Source organism: Pleurodeles waltl, chromosome 6, assembly GCF_031143425.1.
Source record: "Pleurodeles waltl isolate 20211129_DDA chromosome 6, aPleWal1.hap1.20221129, whole genome shotgun sequence".
Lineage (NCBI taxonomy): Eukaryota > Metazoa > Chordata > Amphibia > Caudata > Salamandridae > Pleurodeles > Pleurodeles waltl.
The window spans coordinates 823,942,802-823,967,779 of record NC_090445.1 but is presented as its reverse complement, the minus strand read 5'-3'; the positions used below and the strand labels follow the sequence as shown (position 1 = coordinate 823,967,779).

Genomic DNA, 24,978 nt, shown 5'->3' with positions numbered 1-24,978 from the left:
CAAGACAAGGGTGTCCAAGACTTCAACAGGGGGTGACCAAAAGAAAGGGGTCACAAAGACTCCCCAGCAGAAGGGTGATGAGACAACCAAAACTAAAAATAGTAAAGAGTCTTCTACAGGCCCCCAAAAACCTGCACAGGAGGGTGGGCCCAGAGCCTCTTCACAAAACAATGGGTACAAGGGTAAAAACTTTGATCCCAAAAAGGCCTGGTGTCATAGCTGTAAACAGCATGGACACCAAACTGGAGACAAGGCCTGTCCCAAGAAAGGTTCCACTCCAAACTCCCATCCAGGTAACACTGGTATGGCTAGTCTCCAAGTGGGATCAACAGTGTGCCCAGAGCAAATCAGGGTTCACACTGAAGCTACTCTAGTTTCTGAGGGTGGGGTGGATTTAGCCACACTAGCTGTCTGGCCGCCTAACATGCAAAAATACAGACAGCAACTCTTAATTAATGGAACTAGAATAGAGGGCCTGAGGGATACAGGTGCCAGTGTCACCATGGTGACAGAGAAACTGGTTTCCCCTGGCCAATACCTGACTGGAAAAACTTACACAGTCACCAACGCTGACAATCAGAGAAAAGTACATCCCATGGCAATGGTTACTTTAGAATGGGGAGGGGTCAATGGCCTGAAACAGGTGGTGGTCTCCTCAAATATCCCAGTGGACTGTCTGCTTGGAAATGACCTGGAGTCCTCAGCATGGGCTGAGGTAGAGCTAAAAACCCATGCAGCAATGCTGGGTATCCCTGAACTGGTGTGTGTGAAAACAAGAGCACAGTGCAAGGCACAGGGTGAAAAAGTAGAGCTGGAGTCTGGAAAAATGGCCCAGCCTACCAAGAGAACAGGAAAGTCAGTTGGGAAACCAACTGCAACACAGCAAAAGAAAGGGAACCTCTCTTCTCAGGAAGAAGTTCTACCCTCTGAGGGAACTGAGCCTTTGGAGCTTGAACCTTATCAGGTTGAGCTCTTGGGCCCAGGGGGACCCTCAAGGGAAGAGCTGTGTAAGGGACAAGAAACCTGTCCCTCTCTTGAAGGCCTTAGGCAGCAAGCTGCTGAAGAGTCCAAAGGCAAGAAAAATGGAACACATAGGGTCTATTGGGAAGATGGGCTCCTGTACACTGAGGCCAGAGACCCCAAACCTGGTGCCACTAGGAGAGTGGTAGTGCCTCAGCTGTTCAGAGAGTTCATCCTAACATTGGCCCATGACATTCCCCTTGCTGGACATTTGGGACAAACCAAGACGTGGGAGAGGTTAGTCAACCACTTCTACTGGCCCAATATGTCCAACATGGTTAAGGAGTTTTGCCTCTCCTGCCCCACCTGTCAAGCCAGTGGTAAGACAGGTGGGCATCCAAAGGCCCCCCTCATTCCACTTCCAGTGGTGGGGGTGCCCTTTGAAAGAGTGGGTGTGGACATAGTTGGTCCACTGGAACCTCCCACAGCCTCAGGAAATATGTATATCCTGGTAGTAGTGGATCATGCTACCAGGTATCCTGAAGCTATTCCCCTTAGGTCGACTACTGCCCCTGCAGTAGCCAAGGCCCTCATTGGTATCTTTACCAGAGTGGGTTTCCCTAAGGAGGTGGTGTCTGACCGAGGTACCAACTTCATGTCAGCATACCTAAAGCACATGTGGAATGAGTGTGGAGTGACTTATAAATTCACTACACCATACCATCCACAAACTAATGGCTTGGTTGAGAGATTCAACAAGACATTAAAGGGCATGATCATGGGGCTCCCAGAAAAACTCAAAAGGAGATGGGATGTCCTCCTGCCATGTCTGCTTTTCGCTTACAGGGAGGTACCACAGAAGGGAGTAGGGTTCTCACCCTTTGAACTTCTGTTTGGTCATCCTGTAAGGGGACCACTTGCCCTTGTTAAAGAAGGCTGGGAGAGACCTCTCCATGAGCCTAAACAGGACATAGTGGACTATGTACTTGGCCTTCGCTCTAGAATGGCAGAGTACATGGAAAAGGCAACCAAAAACCTTGAGGCCAGCCAACAGCTCCAGAAGTTTTGGTATGACCAAAAGGCTGCACTGGTTGAGTTCCAACCAGGGCAGAAGGTCTGGGTTCTGGAGCCTGTGGCTCCCAGGGCACTCCAGGACAAATGGAGTGGCCCTTACCCAGTACTAGAGAGGAAGAGTCAGGTCACCTACTTGGTGGACCTGGGCACAAGCAGGAGCCCCAAAAGGGTGATCCATGTAAACCGCCTTAAGCTCTTCCACGACAGGGCTGATGTCAATCTGTTGATGGTAACAGATGAGGATCAGGAGGCAGAGAGTGAACCTCTCCCTGATCTTCTGTCATCAGACCCAAAAGATGGTACAGTAGATGGAGTGATCTACTCAGACACCCTCTCTGGCCAACAGCAAGCTGATTGTAGGAGAGTCCTACAACAGTTTCCTGAACTCTTCTCCTTAACCCCTGGTCAGACACACCTGTGTACCCATGATGTGGACACAGGAGACAGCATGCCTGTCAAGAACAAAATCTTTAGACAGTCTGACCATGTTAAGGAAAGCATCAAGGTGGAAGTCCACAAGATGCTGGAATTGGGAGTCATTGAGCGCTCTGACAGCCCCTGGGCTAGCCCAGTGGTCTTAGTCCCCAAACCTCACACCACAGATGGAAAGAAAGAGATGAGGTTTTGTGTGGACTACAGAGGGCTCAATTCTGTCACCAAGACAGATGCTCATCCAATTCCAAGAGCTGATGAGCTCATTGATAAATTAGGTGCTGCCAAATTCCTAAGTACCTTTGACTTGACAGCAGGGTACTGGCAAATAAAAATGGCACCTGGAGCAAAAGAAAAGACAGCATTCTCCACACCTGATGGGCATTATCAGTTTACTGTTATGCCCTTTGGTTTAAAGAATGCCCCTGCCACCTTCCAAAGGTTGGTGAATCAAGTCCTTGCTGGCTTGGAGTCCTTTAGCACAGCTTATCTTGATGATATTGCTGTCTTTAGCTCCACCTGGCAGGATCACCTGGTCCACCTGAGGAAGGTTTTGAAGGCTCTGCAATCTGCAGGCCTCTCTATCAAGGCATCCAAATGCCAGATAGGGCAGGGAACTGTGGTTTACTTGGGACACCTTGTAGGTGGAGGCCAAGTTCAGCCACTCCAACCCAAGATCCAGACTATTCTGGACTGGGTAGCTCCAAAAACCCAGACTCAAGTCAGGGCATTCCTTGGCTTGACTGGATACTACAGGAGGTTTGTGAAGGGATATGGATCCATTGTGACAGCCCTCACTGAGCTCACCTCCAAGAAAATGCCCAAGAAAGTGAACTGGACTGTGGACTGCCAACAGGCCTTTGACACCCTGAAACAGGCAATGTGCTCAGCACCAGTTCTCAAAGCTCCAGATTATTCTAAGCAGTTCATTGTGCAGACTGATGCCTCTGAACATGGGATAGGGGCAGTTTTGTCCCAAACAAACGATGATGGCCTTGACCAGCCTGTTGCTTTCATTAGCAGGAGGTTACTCCCCAGGGAGCAGCGTTGGAGTGCCATTGAGAGGGAGGCCTTTGCTGTGGTTTGGTCCCTGAAGAAGCTGAGACCATACCTCTTTGGGACTCACTTCCTAGTTCAAACTGACCACAGACCTCTCAAATGGCTGATGCAAATGAAAGGTGAAAATCCTAAACTGTTGAGGTGGTCCATCTCCCTACAGGGAATGGACTTTATAGTGGAACACAGACCTGGGACTGCCCATGCCAATGCAGATGGCCTTTCCAGGTTCTTCCACTTAGAAAATGAAGACTCTCTTGGGAAAGGTTAGTCTCATCCTCTTTCGTTTGGGGGGGGGTTGTGTAAGGAAATGCCTCCTTGGCATGGTTGCCCCCTGACTTTTTGCCTTTGCTGATGCTATGTTTACAATTGAAAGTGTGCTGAGGCCTGCTAACCAGGCCCCAGCACCAGTGTTCTTTCCCTAACCTGTACTTTTGTATCCACAATTGGCAGACCCTGGCATCCAGATAAGTCCCTTGTAACTGGTACTTCTAGTACCAAGGGCCCTGATGCCAAGGAAGGTCTCTAAGGGCTGCAGCATGTCTTATGCCACCCTGGAGACCTCTCACTCAGCACAGACACACTGCTTACCAGCTTGTGTGTGCTAGTGAGGACAAAAACGAGTAAGTCGACATGGCACTCCCCTCAGGGTGCCATGCCAGCCTCTCACTGCCTATGCAGTATAGGTAAGACACCCCTCTAGCAGGCCTTACAGCCCTAAGGCAGGGTGCACTATACCATAGGTGAGGGTACCAGTGCATGAGCATGGTACCCCTACAGTGTCTAAACAAAACCTTAGACATTGTAAGTGCAGGGTAGCCATAAGAGTATATGGTCTGGGAGTCTGTCAAACACGAACTCCACAGCACCATAATGGCTACACTGAAAACTGGGAAGTTTGGTATCAAACTTCTCAGCACAATAAATGCACACTGATGCCAGTGTACATTTTATTGTAAAATACACCACAGAGGGCACCTTAGAGGTGCCCCCTGAAACTTAACCGACTATCTGTGTAGGCTGACTGGTTCCAGCAGCCTGCCACACTAGAGACATGTTGCTGGCCCCATGGGGAGAGTGCCTTTTTCACTCTGAGGCCAGTAACAAAGCCTGCACTGGGTGGAGATGCTAACACCTCTCCCAGGCAGGAATTGTCACACCTGGCGGTGAGCCTCAAAGGCTCACCTCCTTTGTGCCAACCCAGCAGGACACTCCAGCTAGTGGAGTTGCCCGCCCCCTCCGGCCAGGCCCCACTTTTGGCGGCAAGGCCGGAGAAAATAATGAGAAAAACAAGGAGGAGTCACTGGCCAGTCAGGACAGCCCCTAAGGTGTCCTGAGCTGAGGTGACTCTAACTTTTAGAAATCCTCCATCTTGCAGATGGAGGATTCCCCCAATAGGGTTAGGATTGTGACCCCCTCCCCTTGGGAGGAGGCACAAAGAGGGTGTACCCACCCTCAGGGCTAGTAGCCATTGGCTACTAACCCCCCAGACCTAAACACGCCCTTAAATTTAGTATTTAAGGGCTACCCTGAACCCTAGAAAATTAGATTCCTGCAACTACAAGAAGAAGGACTGCCCAGCTGAAAACCCCTGCAGCGGAAGACCAGAAGACGACAACTGCCTTGGCTCCAGAAACTCACCGGCCTGTCTCCTGCCTTCCAAAGATCCTGCTCCAGCGACGCCTTCCGAAGGGACCAGCGACCTCGACATCCTCTGAGGACTGCCCCTGCTTCGAAAAGACAAGAAACTCCCGAGGACAGCGGACCTGCTCCAAGAAAAGCTGCAACTTTGTTTCCAGCAGCTTTAAAGAACCCTGCAAGCTCCCCGCAAGAAGCGTGAGACTTGCAACACTGCACCCGGCGACCCCGACTCGGCTGGTGGCGATCCAACACCTCAGGAGGGACCCCAGGACTACTCTGATACTGTGAGTACCAAAACCTGTCCCCCCTGAGCCCCCACAGCGCCGCCTGCAGAGGGAATCCCGAGGCTTCCCCTGACCGCGACTCTTTGAACCTAAAGTCCCGACGCCTGGGAGAGACCCTGCACCCGCAGCCCCCAGGACCTGAAGGACCGGACTTTCACTGGAGAAGTGACCCCCAGGAGTCCCTCTCCCTTGCCCAAGTGGAGGTTTCCCCGAGGAATCCCCCCCTTGCCTGCCTGCAGCGCTGAAGCGATCCCGAGATCTCTCATAGACTAACATTGCGAACCCGACGCCTGTTCCTACACTGCACCCGGCCGCCCCCGCGCTGCTGAGGGTGAAATTTCTGTGTGGACTTGTGTCCCCCCCGGTGCCCTACAAAACCCCCCTGGTCTGCCCTCCGAAGACGCGGGTACTTACCTGCAAGCAGACCGGAACCAGGGCACCCCCTTCTCTCCATTCTAGCCTATGTGTTTTGGGCACCACTTTGAACTCTGCACCTGACCGGCCCTGAGCTGCTGGTGTGGTGACTTTGGGGTTGCTCTGAACCCCCAACGGTGGGCTACCTTGGACCAAGAACTGAACCCTGTAAGTGTCCTACTTACCTGGTAAAACTAACAAAAACTTACCTCCCCCAGGAACTGTGAAAATTGCACTAAGTGTCCACTTTTAAAACAGCTATTTGTGAATAACTTGAAAAGTATACATGCAATTTTTATGATTTAAAGTTCCTAAAGTACTTACCTGCAATACCTTTCAAATGAGCTATTACATGTAGAATTTGAACCTGTGGTTCTTAAAATAAACTAAGAAAAGATATTTTTCTATATAAAAACCTATTGGCTGGATTTGTCTCTGAGTGTGTGTACCTCATTTATTGTCTATGTGTATGTACAACAAATGCTTAACACTACTCCTTGGATAAGCCTACTGCTCGACCACACTACCACAAAATAGAGCATTAGTATTATCTCTTTTTACCACTATTTTACCTCTAAGGGGAACCCTTGGACTCTGTGCATGCTATTCCTTACTTTGAAATAGCACATACAGAGCCAACTTCCTACATTGGTGGATCAGCGGTGGGGTACAAGACTTTGCATTTGCTGGACTACTCAGCCAATACCTGATCACACGACAAATTCCAAAATTGTCATTAGAAATTGATTTTTGCAATTTGAAAAGTTTTCTAAATTCTTAAAAGACCTGCTAGGGCCTTGTATTAGATCCTGTTTAGCATTTCTTTTAAAGTTTAAAAGTTTGGTAAAAGTTTGAATTAGATTCTAGAACCAGTTTTAGTTTCTTAAAAAGTATTCCAACTTTTAGAAGCATAATGTCTAGCACAGATGTGAATGTGGTGGAACTCGACACCACACCTTACCTCCATCTACAGATGAGAGAGCTAAGGTCACTCTGTAAACTAAAGAAAATAGCAATGGGCCCCAAACCTACCAAAGTACAGCTCCAGGAGCTTTTGGCAGAGTTTGAAAAGGCCAACCCCTCTGAGGATGGCAACTCAGAGGATGAAGATAGTGACTTGGAGGGAAATTCCCCCCCTCCAGTCCTACTTAGGGAGAGCAGGGCTTCTCAAGCCCTGACTCCACAAATAATAGTCAGAGATGCTGGTTCCCTCACAGGAGGGACCAACAACTCTGAAATCACTGAGGATAACTCCAGTGAAGAGGACATCCAGTTAGCCAGGATGGCCAAAAGATTGGCTTTGGAAAGACAGATCCTAGCCATAGAGAGGGAAAGACAAGAGATGGGCCTAGGACCCATCAATGGTGGCAGCAACATAAATAGGGTCAGAGATTCTCCTGACATGTTGAAAATCCCCAAAGGGATTGTAACTAAATATGAAGATGGTGATGACATCACCAAATGGTTCACAGCTTTTGAGAGGGCTTGTGTAACCAGAAAAGTGAACAGATCTCACTGGGGTGCTCTCCTTTGGGAAATGTTCACAGGAAAGTGTAGGGATAGACTCCTCACACTCTCTGGACAAGATGCAGAATCTTATGACCTCATGAAGGGTACCCTGATTGAGGGCTTTGGATTCTCCACTGAGGAGTACAGGATTAGGTTCAGGGGGGCTCAAAAATCCTCGAGCCAGACCTGGGTTGACTTTGTTGACTACTCAGTGAAAACACTAGATGGTTGGATTCAAGGCAGTGGTGTAAGTAATTATGATGGGCTGTACAATTTATTTGTGAAAGAACACCTGTTAAGTAATTGTTTCAATGATAAACTGCATCAGCATCTGGTAGACCTAGGACCAATTTCTCCCCAAGAATTGGGAAAGAAGGCGGACCATTGGGTCAAGACAAGGGTGTCCAAGACTTCAACAGGGGGTGACCAAAAGAAAGGGGTCACAAAGACTCCCCAGCAGAAGGGTGATGAGACAACCAAAACTAAAAATAGTAAAGAGTCTTCTACAGGCCCCCAAAAACCTGCACAGGAGGGTGGGCCCAGAGCCTCTTCACAAAACAATGGGTACAAGGGTAAAAACTTTGATCCCAAAAAGGCCTGGTGTCATAGCTGTAAACAGCATGGACACCAAACTGGAGACAAGGCCTGTCCCAAGAAAGGTTCCACTCCAAACTCCCATCCAGGTAACACTGGTATGGCTAGTCTCCAAGTGGGATCAACAGTGTGCCCAGAGCAAATCAGGGTTCACACTGAAGCTACTCTAGTTTCTGAGGGTGGGGTGGATTTAGCCACACTAGCTGTCTGGCCGCCTAACATGCAAAAATACAGACAGCAACTCTCAATTAATGGAACTAGAATAGAGGGCCTGAGGGATACAGGTGCCAGTGTCACCATGGTGACAGAGAAACTGGTTTCCCCTGGCCAATACCTGACTGGAAAAACTTACACAGTCACCAACGCTGACAATCAGAGAAAAGTACATCCCATGGCAATGGTTACTTTAGAATGGGGAGGGGTCAATGGCCTGAAACAGGTGGTGGTCTCCTCAAATATCCCAGTGGACTGTCTGCTTGGAAATGACCTGGAGTCCTCAGCATGGGCTGAGGTAGAGCTAAAAACCCATGCAGCAATGCTGGGTATCCCTGAACTGGTGTGTGTGAAAACAAGAGCACAGTGCAAGGCACAGGGTGAAAAAGTAGAGCTGGAGTCTGGAAAAATGGCCCAGCCTACCAAGAGAACAGGAAAGTCAGTTGGGAAACCAACTGCAACACAGCAAAAGAAAGGGAACCTCTCTTCTCAGGAAGAAGTTCTACCCTCTGAGGGAACTGAGCCTTTGGAGCTTGAACCTTATCAGGTTGAGCTCTTGGGCCCAGGGGGACCCTCAAGGGAAGAGCTGTGTAAGGGACAAGAAACCTGTCCCTCTCTTGAAGGCCTTAGGCAGCAAGCTGCTGAAGAGTCCAAAGGCAAGAAAAATGGAACACATAGGGTCTATTGGGAAGATGGGCTCCTGTACACTGAGGCCAGAGACCCCAAACCTGGTGCCACTAGGAGAGTGGTAGTGCCTCAGCTGTTCAGAGAGTTCATCCTAACATTGGCCCATGACATTCCCCTTGCTGGACATTTGGGACAAACCAAGACGTGGGAGAGGTTAGTCAACCACTTCTACTGGCCCAATATGTCCAACATGGTTAAGGAGTTTTGCCTCTCCTGCCCCACCTGTCAAGCCAGTGGTAAGACAGGTGGGCATCCAAAGGCCCCCCTCATTCCACTTCCAGTGGTGGGGGTGCCCTTTGAAAGAGTGGGTGTGGACATAGTTGGTCCACTGGAACCTCCCACAGCCTCAGGAAATATGTATATCCTGGTAGTAGTGGATCATGCTACCAGGTATCCTGAAGCTATTCCCCTTAGGTCGACTACTGCCCCTGCAGTAGCCAAGGCCCTCATTGGTATCTTTACCAGAGTGGGTTTCCCTAAGGAGGTGGTGTCTGACCGAGGTACCAACTTCATGTCAGCATACCTAAAGCACATGTGGAATGAGTGTGGAGTGACTTATAAATTCACTACACCATACCATCCACAAACTAATGGCTTGGTTGAGAGATTCAACAAGACATTAAAGGGCATGATCATGGGGCTCCCAGAAAAACTCAAAAGGAGATGGGATGTCCTCCTGCCATGTCTGCTTTTCGCTTACAGGGAGGTACCACAGAAGGGAGTAGGGTTCTCACCCTTTGAACTTCTGTTTGGTCATCCTGTAAGGGGACCACTTGCCCTTGTTAAAGAAGGCTGGGAGAGACCTCTCCATGAGCCTAAACAGGACATAGTGGACTATGTACTTGGCCTTCGCTCTAGAATGGCAGAGTACATGGAAAAGGCAACCAAAAACCTTGAGGCCAGCCAACAGCTCCAGAAGTTTTGGTATGACCAAAAGGCTGCACTGGTTGAGTTCCAACCAGGGCAGAAGGTCTGGGTTCTGGAGCCTGTGGCTCCCAGGGCACTCCAGGACAAATGGAGTGGCCCTTACCCAGTACTAGAGAGGAAGAGTCAGGTCACCTACTTGGTGGACCTGGGCACAAGCAGGAGCCCCAAAAGGGTGATCCATGTAAACCGCCTTAAGCTCTTCCACGACAGGGCTGATGTCAATCTGTTGATGGTAACAGATGAGGATCAGGAGGCAGAGAGTGAACCTCTCCCTGATCTTCTGTCATCAGACCCAAAAGATGGTACAGTAGATGGAGTGATCTACTCAGACACCCTCTCTGGCCAACAGCAAGCTGATTGTAGGAGAGTCCTACAACAGTTTCCTGAACTCTTCTCCTTAACCCCTGGTCAGACACACCTGTGTACCCATGATGTGGACACAGGAGACAGCATGCCTGTCAAGAACAAAATCTTTAGACAGTCTGACCATGTTAAGGAAAGCATCAAGGTGGAAGTCCACAAGATGCTGGAATTGGGAGTCATTGAGCGCTCTGACAGCCCCTGGGCTAGCCCAGTGGTCTTAGTCCCCAAACCTCACACCACAGATGGAAAGAAAGAGATGAGGTTTTGTGTGGACTACAGAGGGCTCAATTCTGTCACCAAGACAGATGCTCATCCAATTCCAAGAGCTGATGAGCTCATTGATAAATTAGGTGCTGCCAAATTCCTAAGTACCTTTGACTTGACAGCAGGGTACTGGCAAATAAAAATGGCACCTGGAGCAAAAGAAAAGACAGCATTCTCCACACCTGATGGGCATTATCAGTTTACTGTTATGCCCTTTGGTTTAAAGAATGCCCCTGCCACCTTCCAAAGGTTGGTGAATCAAGTCCTTGCTGGCTTGGAGTCCTTTAGCACAGCTTATCTTGATGATATTGCTGTCTTTAGCTCCACCTGGCAGGATCACCTGGTCCACCTGAGGAAGGTTTTGAAGGCTCTGCAATCTGCAGGCCTCTCTATCAAGGCATCCAAATGCCAGATAGGGCAGGGAACTGTGGTTTACTTGGGACACCTTGTAGGTGGAGGCCAAGTTCAGCCACTCCAACCCAAGATCCAGACTATTCTGGACTGGGTAGCTCCAAAAACCCAGACTCAAGTCAGGGCATTCCTTGGCTTGACTGGATACTACAGGAGGTTTGTGAAGGGATATGGATCCATTGTGACAGCCCTCACTGAGCTCACCTCCAAGAAAATGCCCAAGAAAGTGAACTGGACTGTGGACTGCCAACAGGCCTTTGACACCCTGAAACAGGCAATGTGCTCAGCACCAGTTCTCAAAGCTCCAGATTATTCTAAGCAGTTCATTGTGCAGACTGATGCCTCTGAACATGGGATAGGGGCAGTTTTGTCCCAAACAAACGATGATGGCCTTGACCAGCCTGTTGCTTTCATTAGCAGGAGGTTACTCCCCAGGGAGCAGCGTTGGAGTGCCATTGAGAGGGAGGCCTTTGCTGTGGTTTGGTCCCTGAAGAAGCTGAGACCATACCTCTTTGGGACTCACTTCCTAGTTCAAACTGACCACAGACCTCTCAAATGGCTGATGCAAATGAAAGGTGAAAATCCTAAACTGTTGAGGTGGTCCATCTCCCTACAGGGAATGGACTTTATAGTGGAACACAGACCTGGGACTGCCCATGCCAATGCAGATGGCCTTTCCAGGTTCTTCCACTTAGAAAATGAAGACTCTCTTGGGAAAGGTTAGTCTCATCCTCTTTCGTTTGGGGGGGGGTTGTGTAAGGAAATGCCTCCTTGGCATGGTTGCCCCCTGACTTTTTGCCTTTGCTGATGCTATGTTTACAATTGAAAGTGTGCTGAGGCCTGCTAACCAGGCCCCAGCACCAGTGTTCTTTCCCTAACCTGTACTTTTGTATCCACAATTGGCAGACCCTGGCATCCAGATAAGTCCCTTGTAACTGGTACTTCTAGTACCAAGGGCCCTGATGCCAAGGAAGGTCTCTAAGGGCTGCAGCATGTCTTATGCCACCCTGGAGACCTCTCACTCAGCACAGACACACTGCTTACCAGCTTGTGTGTGCTAGTGAGGACAAAAACGAGTAAGTCGACATGGCACTCCCCTCAGGGTGCCATGCCAGCCTCTCACTGCCTATGCAGTATAGGTAAGACACCCCTCTAGCAGGCCTTACAGCCCTAAGGCAGGGTGCACTATACCATAGGTGAGGGTACCAGTGCATGAGCATGGTACCCCTACAGTGTCTAAACAAAACCTTAGACATTGTAAGTGCAGGGTAGCCATAAGAGTATATGGTCTGGGAGTCTGTCAAACACGAACTCCACAGCACCATAATGGCTACACTGAAAACTGGGAAGTTTGGTATCAAACTTCTCAGCACAATAAATGCACACTGATGCCAGTGTACATTTTATTGTAAAATACACCACAGAGGGCACCTTAGAGGTGCCCCCTGAAACTTAACCGACTATCTGTGTAGGCTGACTGGTTCCAGCAGCCTGCCACACTAGAGACATGTTGCTGGCCCCATGGGGAGAGTGCCTTTTTCACTCTGAGGCCAGTAACAAAGCCTGCACTGGGTGGAGATGCTAACACCTCTCCCAGGCAGGAATTGTCACACCTGGCGGTGAGCCTCAAAGGCTCACCTCCTTTGTGCCAACCCAGCAGGACACTCCAGCTAGTGGAGTTGCCCGCCCCCTCCGGCCAGGCCCCACTTTTGGCGGCAAGGCCGGAGAAAATAATGAGAAAAACAAGGAGGAGTCACTGGCCAGTCAGGACAGCCCCTAAGGTGTCCTGAGCTGAGGTGACTCTAACTTTTAGAAATCCTCCATCTTGCAGATGGAGGATTCCCCCAATAGGGTTAGGATTGTGACCCCCTCCCCTTGGGAGGAGGCACAAAGAGGGTGTACCCACCCTCAGGGCTAGTAGCCATTGGCTACTAACCCCCCAGACCTAAACACGCCCTTAAATTTAGTATTTAAGGGCTACCCTGAACCCTAGAAAATTAGATTCCTGCAACTACAAGAAGAAGGACTGCCCAGCTGAAAACCCCTGCAGCGGAAGACCAGAAGACGACAACTGCCTTGGCTCCAGAAACTCACCGGCCTGTCTCCTGCCTTCCAAAGATCCTGCTCCAGCGACGCCTTCCGAAGGGACCAGCGACCTCGACATCCTCTGAGGACTGCCCCTGCTTCGAAAAGACAAGAAACTCCCGAGGACAGCGGACCTGCTCCAAGAAAAGCTGCAACTTTGTTTCCAGCAGCTTTAAAGAACCCTGCAAGCTCCCCGCAAGAAGCGTGAGACTTGCAACACTGCACCCGGCGACCCCGACTCGGCTGGTGGCGATCCAACACCTCAGGAGGGACCCCAGGACTACTCTGATACTGTGAGTACCAAAACCTGTCCCCCCTGAGCCCCCACAGCGCCGCCTGCAGAGGGAATCCCGAGGCTTCCCCTGACCGCGACTCTTTGAACCTAAAGTCCCGACGCCTGGGAGAGACCCTGCACCCGCAGCCCCCAGGACCTGAAGGACCGGACTTTCACTGGAGAAGTGACCCCCAGGAGTCCCTCTCCCTTGCCCAAGTGGAGGTTTCCCCGAGGAATCCCCCCCTTGCCTGCCTGCAGCGCTGAAGCGATCCCGAGATCTCTCATAGACTAACATTGCGAACCCGACGCCTGTTCCTACACTGCACCCGGCCGCCCCCGCGCTGCTGAGGGTGAAATTTCTGTGTGGACTTGTGTCCCCCCCGGTGCCCTACAAAACCCCCCTGGTCTGCCCTCCGAAGACGCGGGTACTTACCTGCAAGCAGACCGGAACCAGGGCACCCCCTTCTCTCCATTCTAGCCTATGTGTTTTGGGCACCACTTTGAACTCTGCACCTGACCGGCCCTGAGCTGCTGGTGTGGTGACTTTGGGGTTGCTCTGAACCCCCAACGGTGGGCTACCTTGGACCAAGAACTGAACCCTGTAAGTGTCCTACTTACCTGGTAAAACTAACAAAAACTTACCTCCCCCAGGAACTGTGAAAATTGCACTAAGTGTCCACTTTTAAAACAGCTATTTGTGAATAACTTGAAAAGTATACATGCAATTTTTATGATTTAAAGTTCCTAAAGTACTTACCTGCAATACCTTTCAAATGAGCTATTACATGTAGAATTTGAACCTGTGGTTCTTAAAATAAACTAAGAAAAGATATTTTTCTATATAAAAACCTATTGGCTGGATTTGTCTCTGAGTGTGTGTACCTCATTTATTGTCTATGTGTATGTACAACAAATGCTTAACACTACTCCTTGGATAAGCCTACTGCTCGACCACACTACCACAAAATAGAGCATTAGTATTATCTCTTTTTACCACTATTTTACCTCTAAGGGGAACCCTTGGACTCTGTGCATGCTATTCCTTACTTTGAAATAGCACATACAGAGCCAACTTCCTACATCCACCTCCTGCAACCACAGGCTTAAGCACTGTACCTCACTTCCTCCGTTCATGAGGGCCATAAAAAGAGATGCAAAATGTTATTGTATACCACATCTCAAATTTCCCAGCTTTAAGGTTTACGAAATCCCAGTCTACACTTCAATCCTTGTAGAATTTATTGACATAGTTTTAATTTCAAGAAAAAGAAGCAGTCTGTGATGGAGCAACACGTTGTTATTGTTTGAACTCATTTGTTTAAAATCTTGTAACGTATTTTATGTTTGGAATTAGTGGTGGAGCTATATTTAGTAATTAGAGGTTGTTTGTGTATGTTTATTTTATTGTTGTTGATTCTCCGTAGGTCCATTTAGGCTTGTAAAACTGTTCTGTAAATTAAGTTAAGTTTCTATAAGACAGTTTTTATAATTGATGGCCTTACCTTAGTTTCTTAATGTTCCTTTGTATATATTATACAATTTGCAGGTTTAAATGCCCTTTATATCTCTGGCTTGTACCTGGATAACATCCTATTTTATTTCTGAACATATGGTTTGTTTTTTGTATATTCATTTAAAATTACAACCCTGCACTGCTAATTCAATTCTCCCTCTGGAGTGAAATAGTTACATGAAATGCAAGATTTATATTATTGTTTAGAAAGCAGTTTAAAGTCGGATACTTTCTTTTCTGCTGTCTGTTTTATGTTGAATGCTGCATCTGTGCTGAGCATTGTGAGGCCTGAGGGTTTCTCTTTTCAGAACTGGCATTAGCCAAGACCTTTTAATTTTACTCAAATGATCTATATAATATACTGTTAAGAACTTTGACCCAGCTGCCACCATCATTTGGTCTTTTGCACATCCACACACAGAGCAGCTCCCCTCATTGTCACAGAGAACAAAAATATTTTTGCTTTCACCTACTATTTTTTTTATTTTATGAGGACCCCAGAGCTCCCACCATTATGACATTTCGAATGAATCGTGAAAAAACAAATAAGAATGGACAAAGCCAAATGGCTGGCAACCAACATCAGACCTATTGGCTTTGCCAGTTCTCGTTTCAGTGGCATCTGGTAAGCAGTATATTTACTTATAAGGAGATGTTCTTCCAATTTCCTTTTTAGAAGTCAGCCTTGTCCCTGGTCAGAAAGCAACAGCAGTGGTTCTGTATGTGGATGGCCTGCAGTTCAATGTTCACGTTTCCCTTCGGCCTGAACTTATCAACAGGAAAGAAAAGAAGGTAAGCTGCCTTTTGTATGAAGAACCATTTAAATTTTGCTGTAACTGCATTCCCCCTCTCAAGTTGTATGCTCACATTTAATCAAACTTTTTGCTCATCTGAGCCAAAGTGCACATGTTCTTACTCTTTATTTTTGCAGTTACATGCTGAAATCACGCAATGTAGTTATTAAAATTTTGGGTGGGTTAAAACCTGCTCCTGCACTGAAAAGTGAAGTGATAATCAGTTTGTTTTCTTTAGTATGCATGTTGATTCCTTTTTTGTTAAATCATATTTTTCACATTAATTGTGTTAATGGTAATATGATACGTAATCTGGCTGAGATAATTGAATGACAGTTGAGTTGGAACGGGAAAGTCCCTCGCGTGGTGATGCACGCCTACCCTGAGTGCCCCAACTGCACTAACGTCTGGATCCCTGATGCTGATTTTTGTTGTCCTGGACAAACGTTGGCTATGGGTCTGCATCATGGCATAAGCCTGCCTCACGGATTGTGGTCTTTTTGAACCTTAAGTGGTACTCAAAGCTCTGCCCTCATAGTGGTGAAAGGCTACTGCCTTTGTCAGGAGTTAAGCAGCACATGAGCAGTGGTGGCACCATACTGTGTAGTGATAAGAGTGAACAGGCCTTTATACCTGTGTCACTGGAGTGAGGCCCACAGGCTCACTTATTCAAAGTTTTGCTGCTGTATGCTTAACTCACCCTTGAGCTGCATCAAGGTGGTGTTTACTGCTGCACAGTGTGTGGGTTTTATTCATATGCTGGGTGTATGTGTGTCTGTGAATTGTACAGTACGTGAAAGATGTATTGCTGGACAATGCTTGTATATTATATGCACATGCTGGGTGTATGTGTGCCTCTGAATGGTACAATACATGGAAAATTGTGGGCCTATTTTGGAAAACCCATGGCTAACTGGAGAAACATGAGGAGGTCATAAAATCCCCTCAGACATCTTTGTGGATTACTGCATTTCTGTGAGCTGGGTGGCACACAGGAGGAACGGAGAACCAGGCTCTTCTGTACGTTTTAAAGGGTGCTCATTGATTGAGATAGAGGTCACTAGGAATGGACCAGCGAACATCTCAGGAAGTAAATGGGACTGATAAGAGAATCATAGAGTAGGACCATGACCCTTGGGGTAACTCTTTGATACATATATCACTGTGGCTGACATCCAGGTGTGAACCTCTGGTCACTCCCATAGCCTGTGGTTTGGCTATCAGATTTGGAGTTGCCCCTGCTATGACAGATTTCTGGAGGGAGGGCAGGGCAGAGGAGAGGGCACGTCAAAGACTCAAACTCTGAATGACATTTGGTGTCTGAAAAAGGATTTTAAGAAGGGAAGATGGAGGCCTGCAAAATTGTCAAGCAGGAAATCGGGCTGTGTGAGGAAAAGAACCCTTGCAAGAAATCTGTGACTAGGACTGAAGGCCAAGGGCTACCAGACTCCCAGTTGGGTGAGAGTACATCACCCGACTACTCCAAGACCCCCTACTCCTGGAGCACCAATTGTATGAAAGTGCCCTTTTTTTGACATTGTCACCCCCACTTTTTGTCTGGTATTCAATGCAATTTTGACTAAAAGTGCACTGGCTTCCTGGTAAATAGGTCCCCAGTGCCAGATCTCTTTCCCTAAAACTGTGCAGTTATTCCCCAATTGGCAATACCTTTGCCCCCCCTGTATGTCCCTAATAAATGGTGCCCCGGGTACCTAGGACATGTGTACCAAAGAGTCCCCAAGTGGTGCAGCATGTATTGTGCCACTCTCAGGGACCCTTCACCTGCAAATGCAGACTGTCATTGCAGTCTGTGTTTCTTAGTGCATGTTAGAACTGGGGTCTCTGGTCCCAGCTGGTTGGTTGGTTAACACTCTGTCCAAGAAGGGACTCTCACTCTAGTCAGGGTAAGGGAGATACACACCTAGGATAACCCCTGCTCACCTCCTTGGTAGCTTGGCCCAAGCAGTCAGGCATATCTCAGAGGAAATGTGTTAAGTATTTGTACAAACACACACAGTAACACAGTGAAAACACCACTTAACTCCTCAACACCAGTTTAGAAAAATAGCCACTGTTTATCTGAGTAAAACAAGACCAAAACAACAAAAGTCCAACTACACAAGCAAAGATACAAATTTTCAAATATGAACCTTCAATATTGCGCTTAACTGGGGCTATTGCGACGTCGTTGACGGAGTCGTTCCCCACAATCCGACGCCACTCGCGAGGAGCGCGGCACCAGTCACGGAGTCACACGAACCCCCAGCAGATGAGGAAACAAGCTGGTGCAGAGAGTCAGGGAAGTGAAGCGTGAGGCGTCTCTGGATCTGGTGTGGCTTCACTTCCTTACTGCAGAGCAGGGGAGGATAAGCGGCGTAGGTGCGAGGCGTCAGTACCTGACGATCCAGCGGGGTCGATGAATCCGGCCGGTCAAGATGCATTGAGCAACCTCACGGAGTCGCGATCACACCATGGTGCTACAGCGCCTCATTAGAGTCGGGTGACGTGGCACTTCGGGACTCATGAAGTCACAGGACTTCAGAGAGGCTGCGGCGGTGTCAGGCTTGCGTTGTTGGTCAGGGTCGTCACACTCCAGCGGTGATCACGGCTTCATGTTGCAGGCAGCGGCGTGGAGTCATACAGCGGCTCCGGTTCTGGAGTCGTCCAGAGTCTGTGTGCCTGGATTTTCTTGTTTCTCACCAGAACTTACTTCCAAGGGCTCAGGAACTGGATTGGCACCACCGGCATGTCTGGGGCCTTAGCAGGAGTACCCCGGTGCTTGCCGATTTAAGTCTTTGATGTCCCTGAGACTTCTTAACAGGAGGCTAACTCAGTCCAAGCCCTTGGAGAAACTTCACAAGCAGGGTTTCAGAAGGCAAAGTCCAGTTCTTTCCCTCTTAAGGCAGAAGCAGCAGCAGCAGGCCAGCACAAGAAAAAGCAACAGGCAGAGTGGCAGGCCCTCCTCAAGCATCAAGCTCGTCTCCTTGGCAGAGGTTCCCCTTTTTCCAGAAGTAATCTAAATGTCTGGAGTTTTGGGTGCTCTACTTATGCTCATTTCTGCCTTTGAAGTAGGCAAACTTCAAAGTAAGGGCCCAGACACACTTCAGGGGGTTGGAGACTGCATTGTGTGAGGACAGGTACAGCCCTTTCAGGTGCAGGTGTCAGATTCCCCCTCCCCAGTCTAGAGCCCAGGAAGACTCATCAGGATATTCAGGACACACCTCAGCTCCCTTCTTTCCCTAAACTGTACCTTTGATTCCACAATTGGCACAGCCCTGGCACTCAGATAAGTCCCTTGTAACTGGTACCCCTGGTACCAAGGGCCATGATTTCAGGGAAGGTCTCTAAGGCCTGCAGCATGTCTTATGCCACCCTGGTGATCCCTTACTCAGCACATGCACACTGCTTTAAAGCTTGTGTGTGCTGGTGGGGAGAAAATGACTAAGTCGACATGGAACTCCCCTCAGAGTGCCATGCCAACCTCACACTGCTTGTGGCATAGGCAAGTCACCCCTCTAGCAGGCCTTACAGCCCTAAGGCAGGGTGCACTATACCACAGGTGAGGGCATACGTGCATGAGCACTATGCCCCTACAGTGTCTAAGCAAAACCTTAGACATTGTAAGTGCAGGGTAGCCATAAGAGTGTATGGTCTGGGAGTTTGCCAAACACGAACTCCACAGTTCCATAATTGCTACACTGAAAACTGAGAAGTTTGGTATCAAACTTCTCACCACAATAAATGCCCACTAATGCCAGTGTGGGATTTATTGTAAAATGCACCCAGAGGGCATCTTAGAGATGCCACCTGAATACCAGTCCGACTCCTAGTGATAGGCTGACCAGTTTCTGCCAGCCTGCCACAACCAGACGAGTTTCTGGCCACATGGGAAGAGTGCTTCTGTCAGTCTGTGGCCAGGAACAAAGCCTGTACTGGGTGGAGGTGCTTCTCGCCTCCCCCTGCAGGAACTGTAACATCTGGCGGTGAGCCTCAAAGGCTCATGCCTTTTTTACAGCACCCCAGAGCATCCCAGCTAGTGGAGATGCCCGCCCCTCCGGCCACTGCCCCCACTTGTGGCAGCAAGGCTGGAGGAGATAATGAGAAAAACAAGGAGGCCCTCCAGAGACAAAGCCCAACTTGAGTTTGCCCACTGTGGACTTCTCAACAGCGCTTTCAACCTGTTTCTGCAGGCCCCCTCCAACTGCGGGTATCCCCTGCACTATAACCCGATGCCAAAAGACACCACTGCACCCGAGTTCCACAGCCCCAGAAGAATTTGGCCAACGTGTCCCTACATGCCCGAGGATCTCAAAGGTCTACACAGTGTACCTCTTTGTGGTCCACTATATAAAGAGACAGCTTCTTACAACTGTTAGTACAGACAGAAGCTGGTTGTTAATGCTCTTCTGATTTTAGGGTGGTCCAGTTATTTGCACAGGTCGGCTCATAGATTATTTCAGAGCTGAGAATGAACAAAGACAATGTTCATTCTCGTCAGTGGTTTTGCCTGGTAGTCTGAATTACAAGTTAGTTAGTATCTGAGAACCAAAGCAGTCAATTTAAATTGTAATCCATATATTTAGTCAAAACGTATTGTCCTACTTGGTGTGGGACTTTATAAACCAGGCACTGAACATTGTTTTACTCAATCCTGGACCGGAAGCTAGTGCATAGCCATTTGTTCTAGCCAAACGTGATTAGTCCTTTAAATTTCAGCAAGATATAGAGGGTGGATTTCCGGTTAGGTTTAGTCTTTGGGTTCTAGCCTAGATAGAGACAGGGGCTTTAATTAGGGAAACATTGTGCAGAAAGGTGATAGCAGGATTACAGGTGATAAAATTAAGACTCAGAAATTATTTAGAAATGGCCGTGACCTGAGCTGCCAAGGTTAGCTCAGAATAAATTTTGATATATATAATGCACGCTTAAATGATAGCGTCAGACAGGCCAGAGCTGAGACCTGAATGTAAAAAAATAATAATTATAATAATGGTGATTAAAAAAAAAAGTCATTAAAGCAGGGCCCTTGGGAACCCCACGCATGAGGGTTGCGCTTTTGTCAAAGGGAGGAACGTGCTAGGGAGGAATTGTAACAAGTTGACAGTGGTCTTTGAGGAGCTCCAATTACCCAGGCCAAAGCAGTATCATTGTAGGAAGTTGGCTCTGTATGTGCTATTTCAAAGTAAGGAATAGCATGCACAGAGTCCAAGGGTTCCCCTTAGAGGTAAAATAGTGGTAAAAAGAGATAATACTAATGCTCTATTTTGTGGTAGTGTGGTCGAGCAGTAGGCTTATCCAAGGAGTAGTGTTAAGCATTTGTTGTACATACACATAGACAATAAATGAAGTACACACACTCAGAGACAAATCCAGCCAATAGGTTTTGTATAGAAAAATATATTTTCTTAGTTTATTTTAAGAACCACAGGTTCAAATTTAACATGTAATATCTTGTTTGAAAGGTATTGCAGGTAAGTACATTAGGAACTTTGAATCATTTCAATTGCATGTATACTTTTCAAGTTATTCACAAATAGCTATTTTAAAAGTGGACACAGTGCAATTTTCACAGTTCCTGGGGGAGGTAAGTTTTTGTTAGTTTTACCAGGTAAGTAAGACACTTACAGGGTTCAGTTCTTGGTCCAAGGTAGCCCACCGTTGGGGGTTCAGAGCAACCCCAAAGTTACCACACCAGCAGCTCAGGGCCGGTCAGGTGCAGAGTTCAAAGTGGTGCCCAAAACGCATAGGCTTCAATGGAGAGAAGGGGGTGCCCCGGTTCCAGTCTGCCAGCAGGTAAGTACCCGCGTCTTCGGAGGGCAGACCAGGGGGGTTTTGTAGGGCACCGGGGGGGGGACACAAGCCCACACAGAAATTTCACCCTCAGCGGCGCGGGGGCGGCCGGGTGCAGTGTTAGAACAAGCGTCGGGTTCGCAATGGAAGTCAATGAGAGATCAAGGGATCTCTTCAGTGCTGCAGGCAGGCAAGGGGGGGCTTCCTCGGGGAAACCTCCACTTGGGCAAGGGAGAGGGACTCCTGGGGGTCACTTCTGCAGTGAAAGTCCGGTCCTTCATGTCCTGGGGGCTGCGGGTGCAGGGTCTTTTCCAGGCGTCGGGACTTAGGTTTCAGAGAGTCGCGGTCAGGGGAAGCCTCGGGATTCCCTCTGCAGGCGGCGCTGTGGGGGCTCAGGGGGGACAGGTTTTGGTACTCACAGTCGTAGAGTAGTCCGGGGGTCCTCCCTGAGGTGTTGGTTCTCCACCAGCCGAGTCAGGGTCGCCGGGTGCAGTGTTGCAAGTCTCACGCTTCTTGCGGGGAGATTGCAGGGTTCTTTAAAGCTGCTCCTTTGGATAAAGTTGCAGTCTTTTTGGAGCAGGTCCGCTGTCCTCGGGAGTTTCTTGTCGTCGTCGAAGTAGGGCAGTCCTCAGAGGATGCAGAGGTCGCTGGTCCCTTTGGAAGGCGTCGCTGGAGCAGAGTTCTTTGGAAGGCAGGAGACAGGCCGGTGAGTTTCTGGAGCCAAGGCAGTTGTTGTCTTCTGGGCTTCCTCTGCAGGGGTTTTCAGCTAGGCAGTCCTTCTTGTTGTTGTTGTAGGAATCTAGTTTCTAGGTTCAGGGAGAGCCCTTAAATACTAAATTTAAGGGCGTGTTTAGGTCTGGGGGGTTAGTAGCCAATGGCTACTAGCCCTGAGGGTGAGTACACCCTCTTTGTGCCTCCTCCCAAGGGGAGGGGGTCACATCCCTAATCCTATTGGGGGAATCCTCCATCTGCAAGATGGAGGATTTCTAAAAGTTAGAGTCACCTCAGCTCAGGACACCTTAGGGGCTGTCCTGACTGGCCAGTGACTCCTCCTTGTTATTCTCATTATTTTCTCCGGCCTTGCCGCCAAAAGTGGGGGCCGGAGGGGGCGGGCAACTCCACTAGCTGGAGTGTCCTGCGGTGCTGTGACAAAGGGGTGAGCCTTTGAGGCTCACCGCCAGGTGTTACAGCTCCTGCCTGGGGGAGGTGTTAGCATCTCCACCCAGTGCAGGCTTTGTTACTGGCCTCAGAGTGAAAAAGGCACTCTCCCCATGGGGCCAGCAACATGTCTCTAGTGTGGCAGGCTGCTGGAACCAGTCAGCCTACACAGATAGTCGGTTAAGTTTCAGGGGGCACCTCTAAGGTGCCCTCTGTGGTGTATTTTACAATAAAATGTACACTGGCATCAGTGTGCATTTATTGTGCTGAGAAGTTTGATACCAAACTTCCCAGTTTTCAGTGTAGCCATTATGGTGCTGTGGAGTTCGTGTTTGACAAACTCCCAGACCATATACTCTTATGGCTACCCTGCACTTACAATGTCTAAGGTTTTGTTTAGACATTGTAGGGGCACAGTGCTCATGCACTGGTGCCCTCACCTATGGTATAGTGCACCCTGCCTTAGGGCTGTAAGGCCTGCTAGAGGGGTGTCTTACCTATACTGCATAGGCAGTGAGAGGCTGGCATGGCACCCTGAGGGGAGTGCCATGTCGACTTACTCATTTTGTTCTCACTAGCACACACAAGCTGGTAAGCAGTGTGTCTGTGCTGAGTGAGGGGTCTCTAGGGTGGCATAATACATGCTGCAGCCCTTAGAGACCTTCCCTGGCATCAGGGCCCTTGGTACCAGAGGCACCAGTTACAAGGGACTTATCTGGATGCCAGGGTGTGCCAATTGTGGAATCAAAAGTACAGGTTAGGGAAAGAACACTGGTGCTGGGGCCTGGTTAGCAGGCCTCAGCACACTTTCAATTCAAAACATAGCATCAGCAAAGGCAAAAAGTCAGGGGGTAACCATGCCAAGGAGGCATTTCCTTACAATCATGAATACTGACTGATTGAGTTCTGGAGACGATGATCAACAGTCTTGTAAGTTGCCAACAGGACCAAACTGTAACACTGTCACCATCATCTTTCATGATGTTATGATTTATCTGTCCAAGATTTCCAAAGGCCTTTGTTGGGAAAATACGATTCTGTGCACGTCTGCCTGAAAGAAAATTTGCCAGTATGGACAAACCTTGCAACACATCGAACTTTACCACCTAAAATCCCCTCAGCTTTTCTAGTATCTTATGTAGAAGCTTCAGCTGCTATAGCTGATAGTACCCCTTTTCTGCAAGAGTTGATCTACTATGGGACCTGTGGACCCAGAGTGATGAAGGATGAACTCTATTGCATAATGAATACAGTTTGAAGGTAGGTGAGTGAGTGGGTTTTACATAGTACATACTTTAAACTAGCTTACCTTTAGGCACCATCTCGCTTAATGTGATCATGGGCGCTGTGTCTGCTCCTGGGCATCTAAACTAATATTATCGATATCAGGCATGTTAATATAATTAGTGTAGTGTAGAAAAATCCAGATTAAAACACCTAGAATTCATTAGCCACAGTGTCCATGACCGCATTAATTGATATAGCCTCTCTACTCAGTAACGTTTAGCATGTGATGCTCTTGAAAGATGCTGGATTGAGAGTGCTAGAATCTATAGTTCTCCACCGGCAATGAGAGCTTTTTTCACCTTTGAGGATATTCCAAAATGAGAGGTCTTTTGTGTTATTTGTGGTGGTGTTTTTTGTGTTTTTGTGGGCAGTGGTGTAAAAGAGCTTGACTGCCAAGTTGCTTTTTGTCATCTACAACACCATTAGTCAACAGGAGCTTTTAACCTTTCAGCACTTTGTACTCTGCTAGTAGATGGCCTGTACTTGAGCAAACCAGAAATGCAAAGCTCAGTATGCAAAGTGCTGCTAACTAAGAAATGACTGAAGGCGTTATCTGTGATATTTTGGTGAGAGTGCTGTGGAATTGAGTTCTGTTTATTTAATATGGCACATGCCACCTCCTCATTCTGCTACTGCCAGTACATGAAAGAGATCATTTTCAGTCAACTTAATGTGTTACAATGTACTTGTTTTGCAGTTGTTAGCGTTCTGAACACAAGACTTTTTCTCTACTAAGTATGTTTGTTTTATTTTTACAGTTTCATGAAAATTACTCCACGTCAGCAGTTGTACAACATGTTGCAGAAGAGTTTGCAGTGGTCTCCTTAGTTGAAACAGGCCAGCTCGCTGCTGTCCCTGTGGCTTCCCATTTGAATGACACCTTCCGCTTTGATTCAGAAAAACTGACAGTTGGAGAAACCATCTCCCTCGTACTAAAATCAGTGACCGCCAGTGATCATGGAGTTCTCTTAGCATTGCAAGGCCCTGTGACTTCACGGGCTAATAAGAAACAATGGAAGAAATCGGGCACCCTGGCAGAGCCACCTTTAGTAGGAAAGCACAGCCTGTCCTTTGGTGACACAGTCACTGGAACTGTAAAATCTGTGAAACCAAACACTGTGGTTGTTTCCATTTGTGATAAACTTGTGGGTTTTATCCATGCATCCCATATATTCGATGAAGTCCCAATTGGTTCTTTTCCCACGTCCAAACTGAGAGCGAAGCAAACAGTTGCTGCTAAAGTCATTG

The 24,978-nt window shown here is 48.2% G+C and overlaps 1 protein-coding gene across 1 annotated transcript in view; it reads left to right on the top strand.

Annotated features, from left to right (window-relative positions):
• Positions 1-24,978, top strand: part of PDCD11 (programmed cell death 11) — a 345,954-nt gene that overhangs the window by 266,719 nt on the left and 54,257 nt on the right. Inside the window, exons 19-20 of the mRNA XM_069242225.1 lie at positions 15,378-15,493; positions 24,489-24,971. Coding sequence (XP_069098326.1) covers positions 15,378-15,493; positions 24,489-24,971 — 599 coding nt within the window. The remainder of the gene's footprint in view (positions 1-15,377; positions 15,494-24,488; positions 24,972-24,978) is intronic.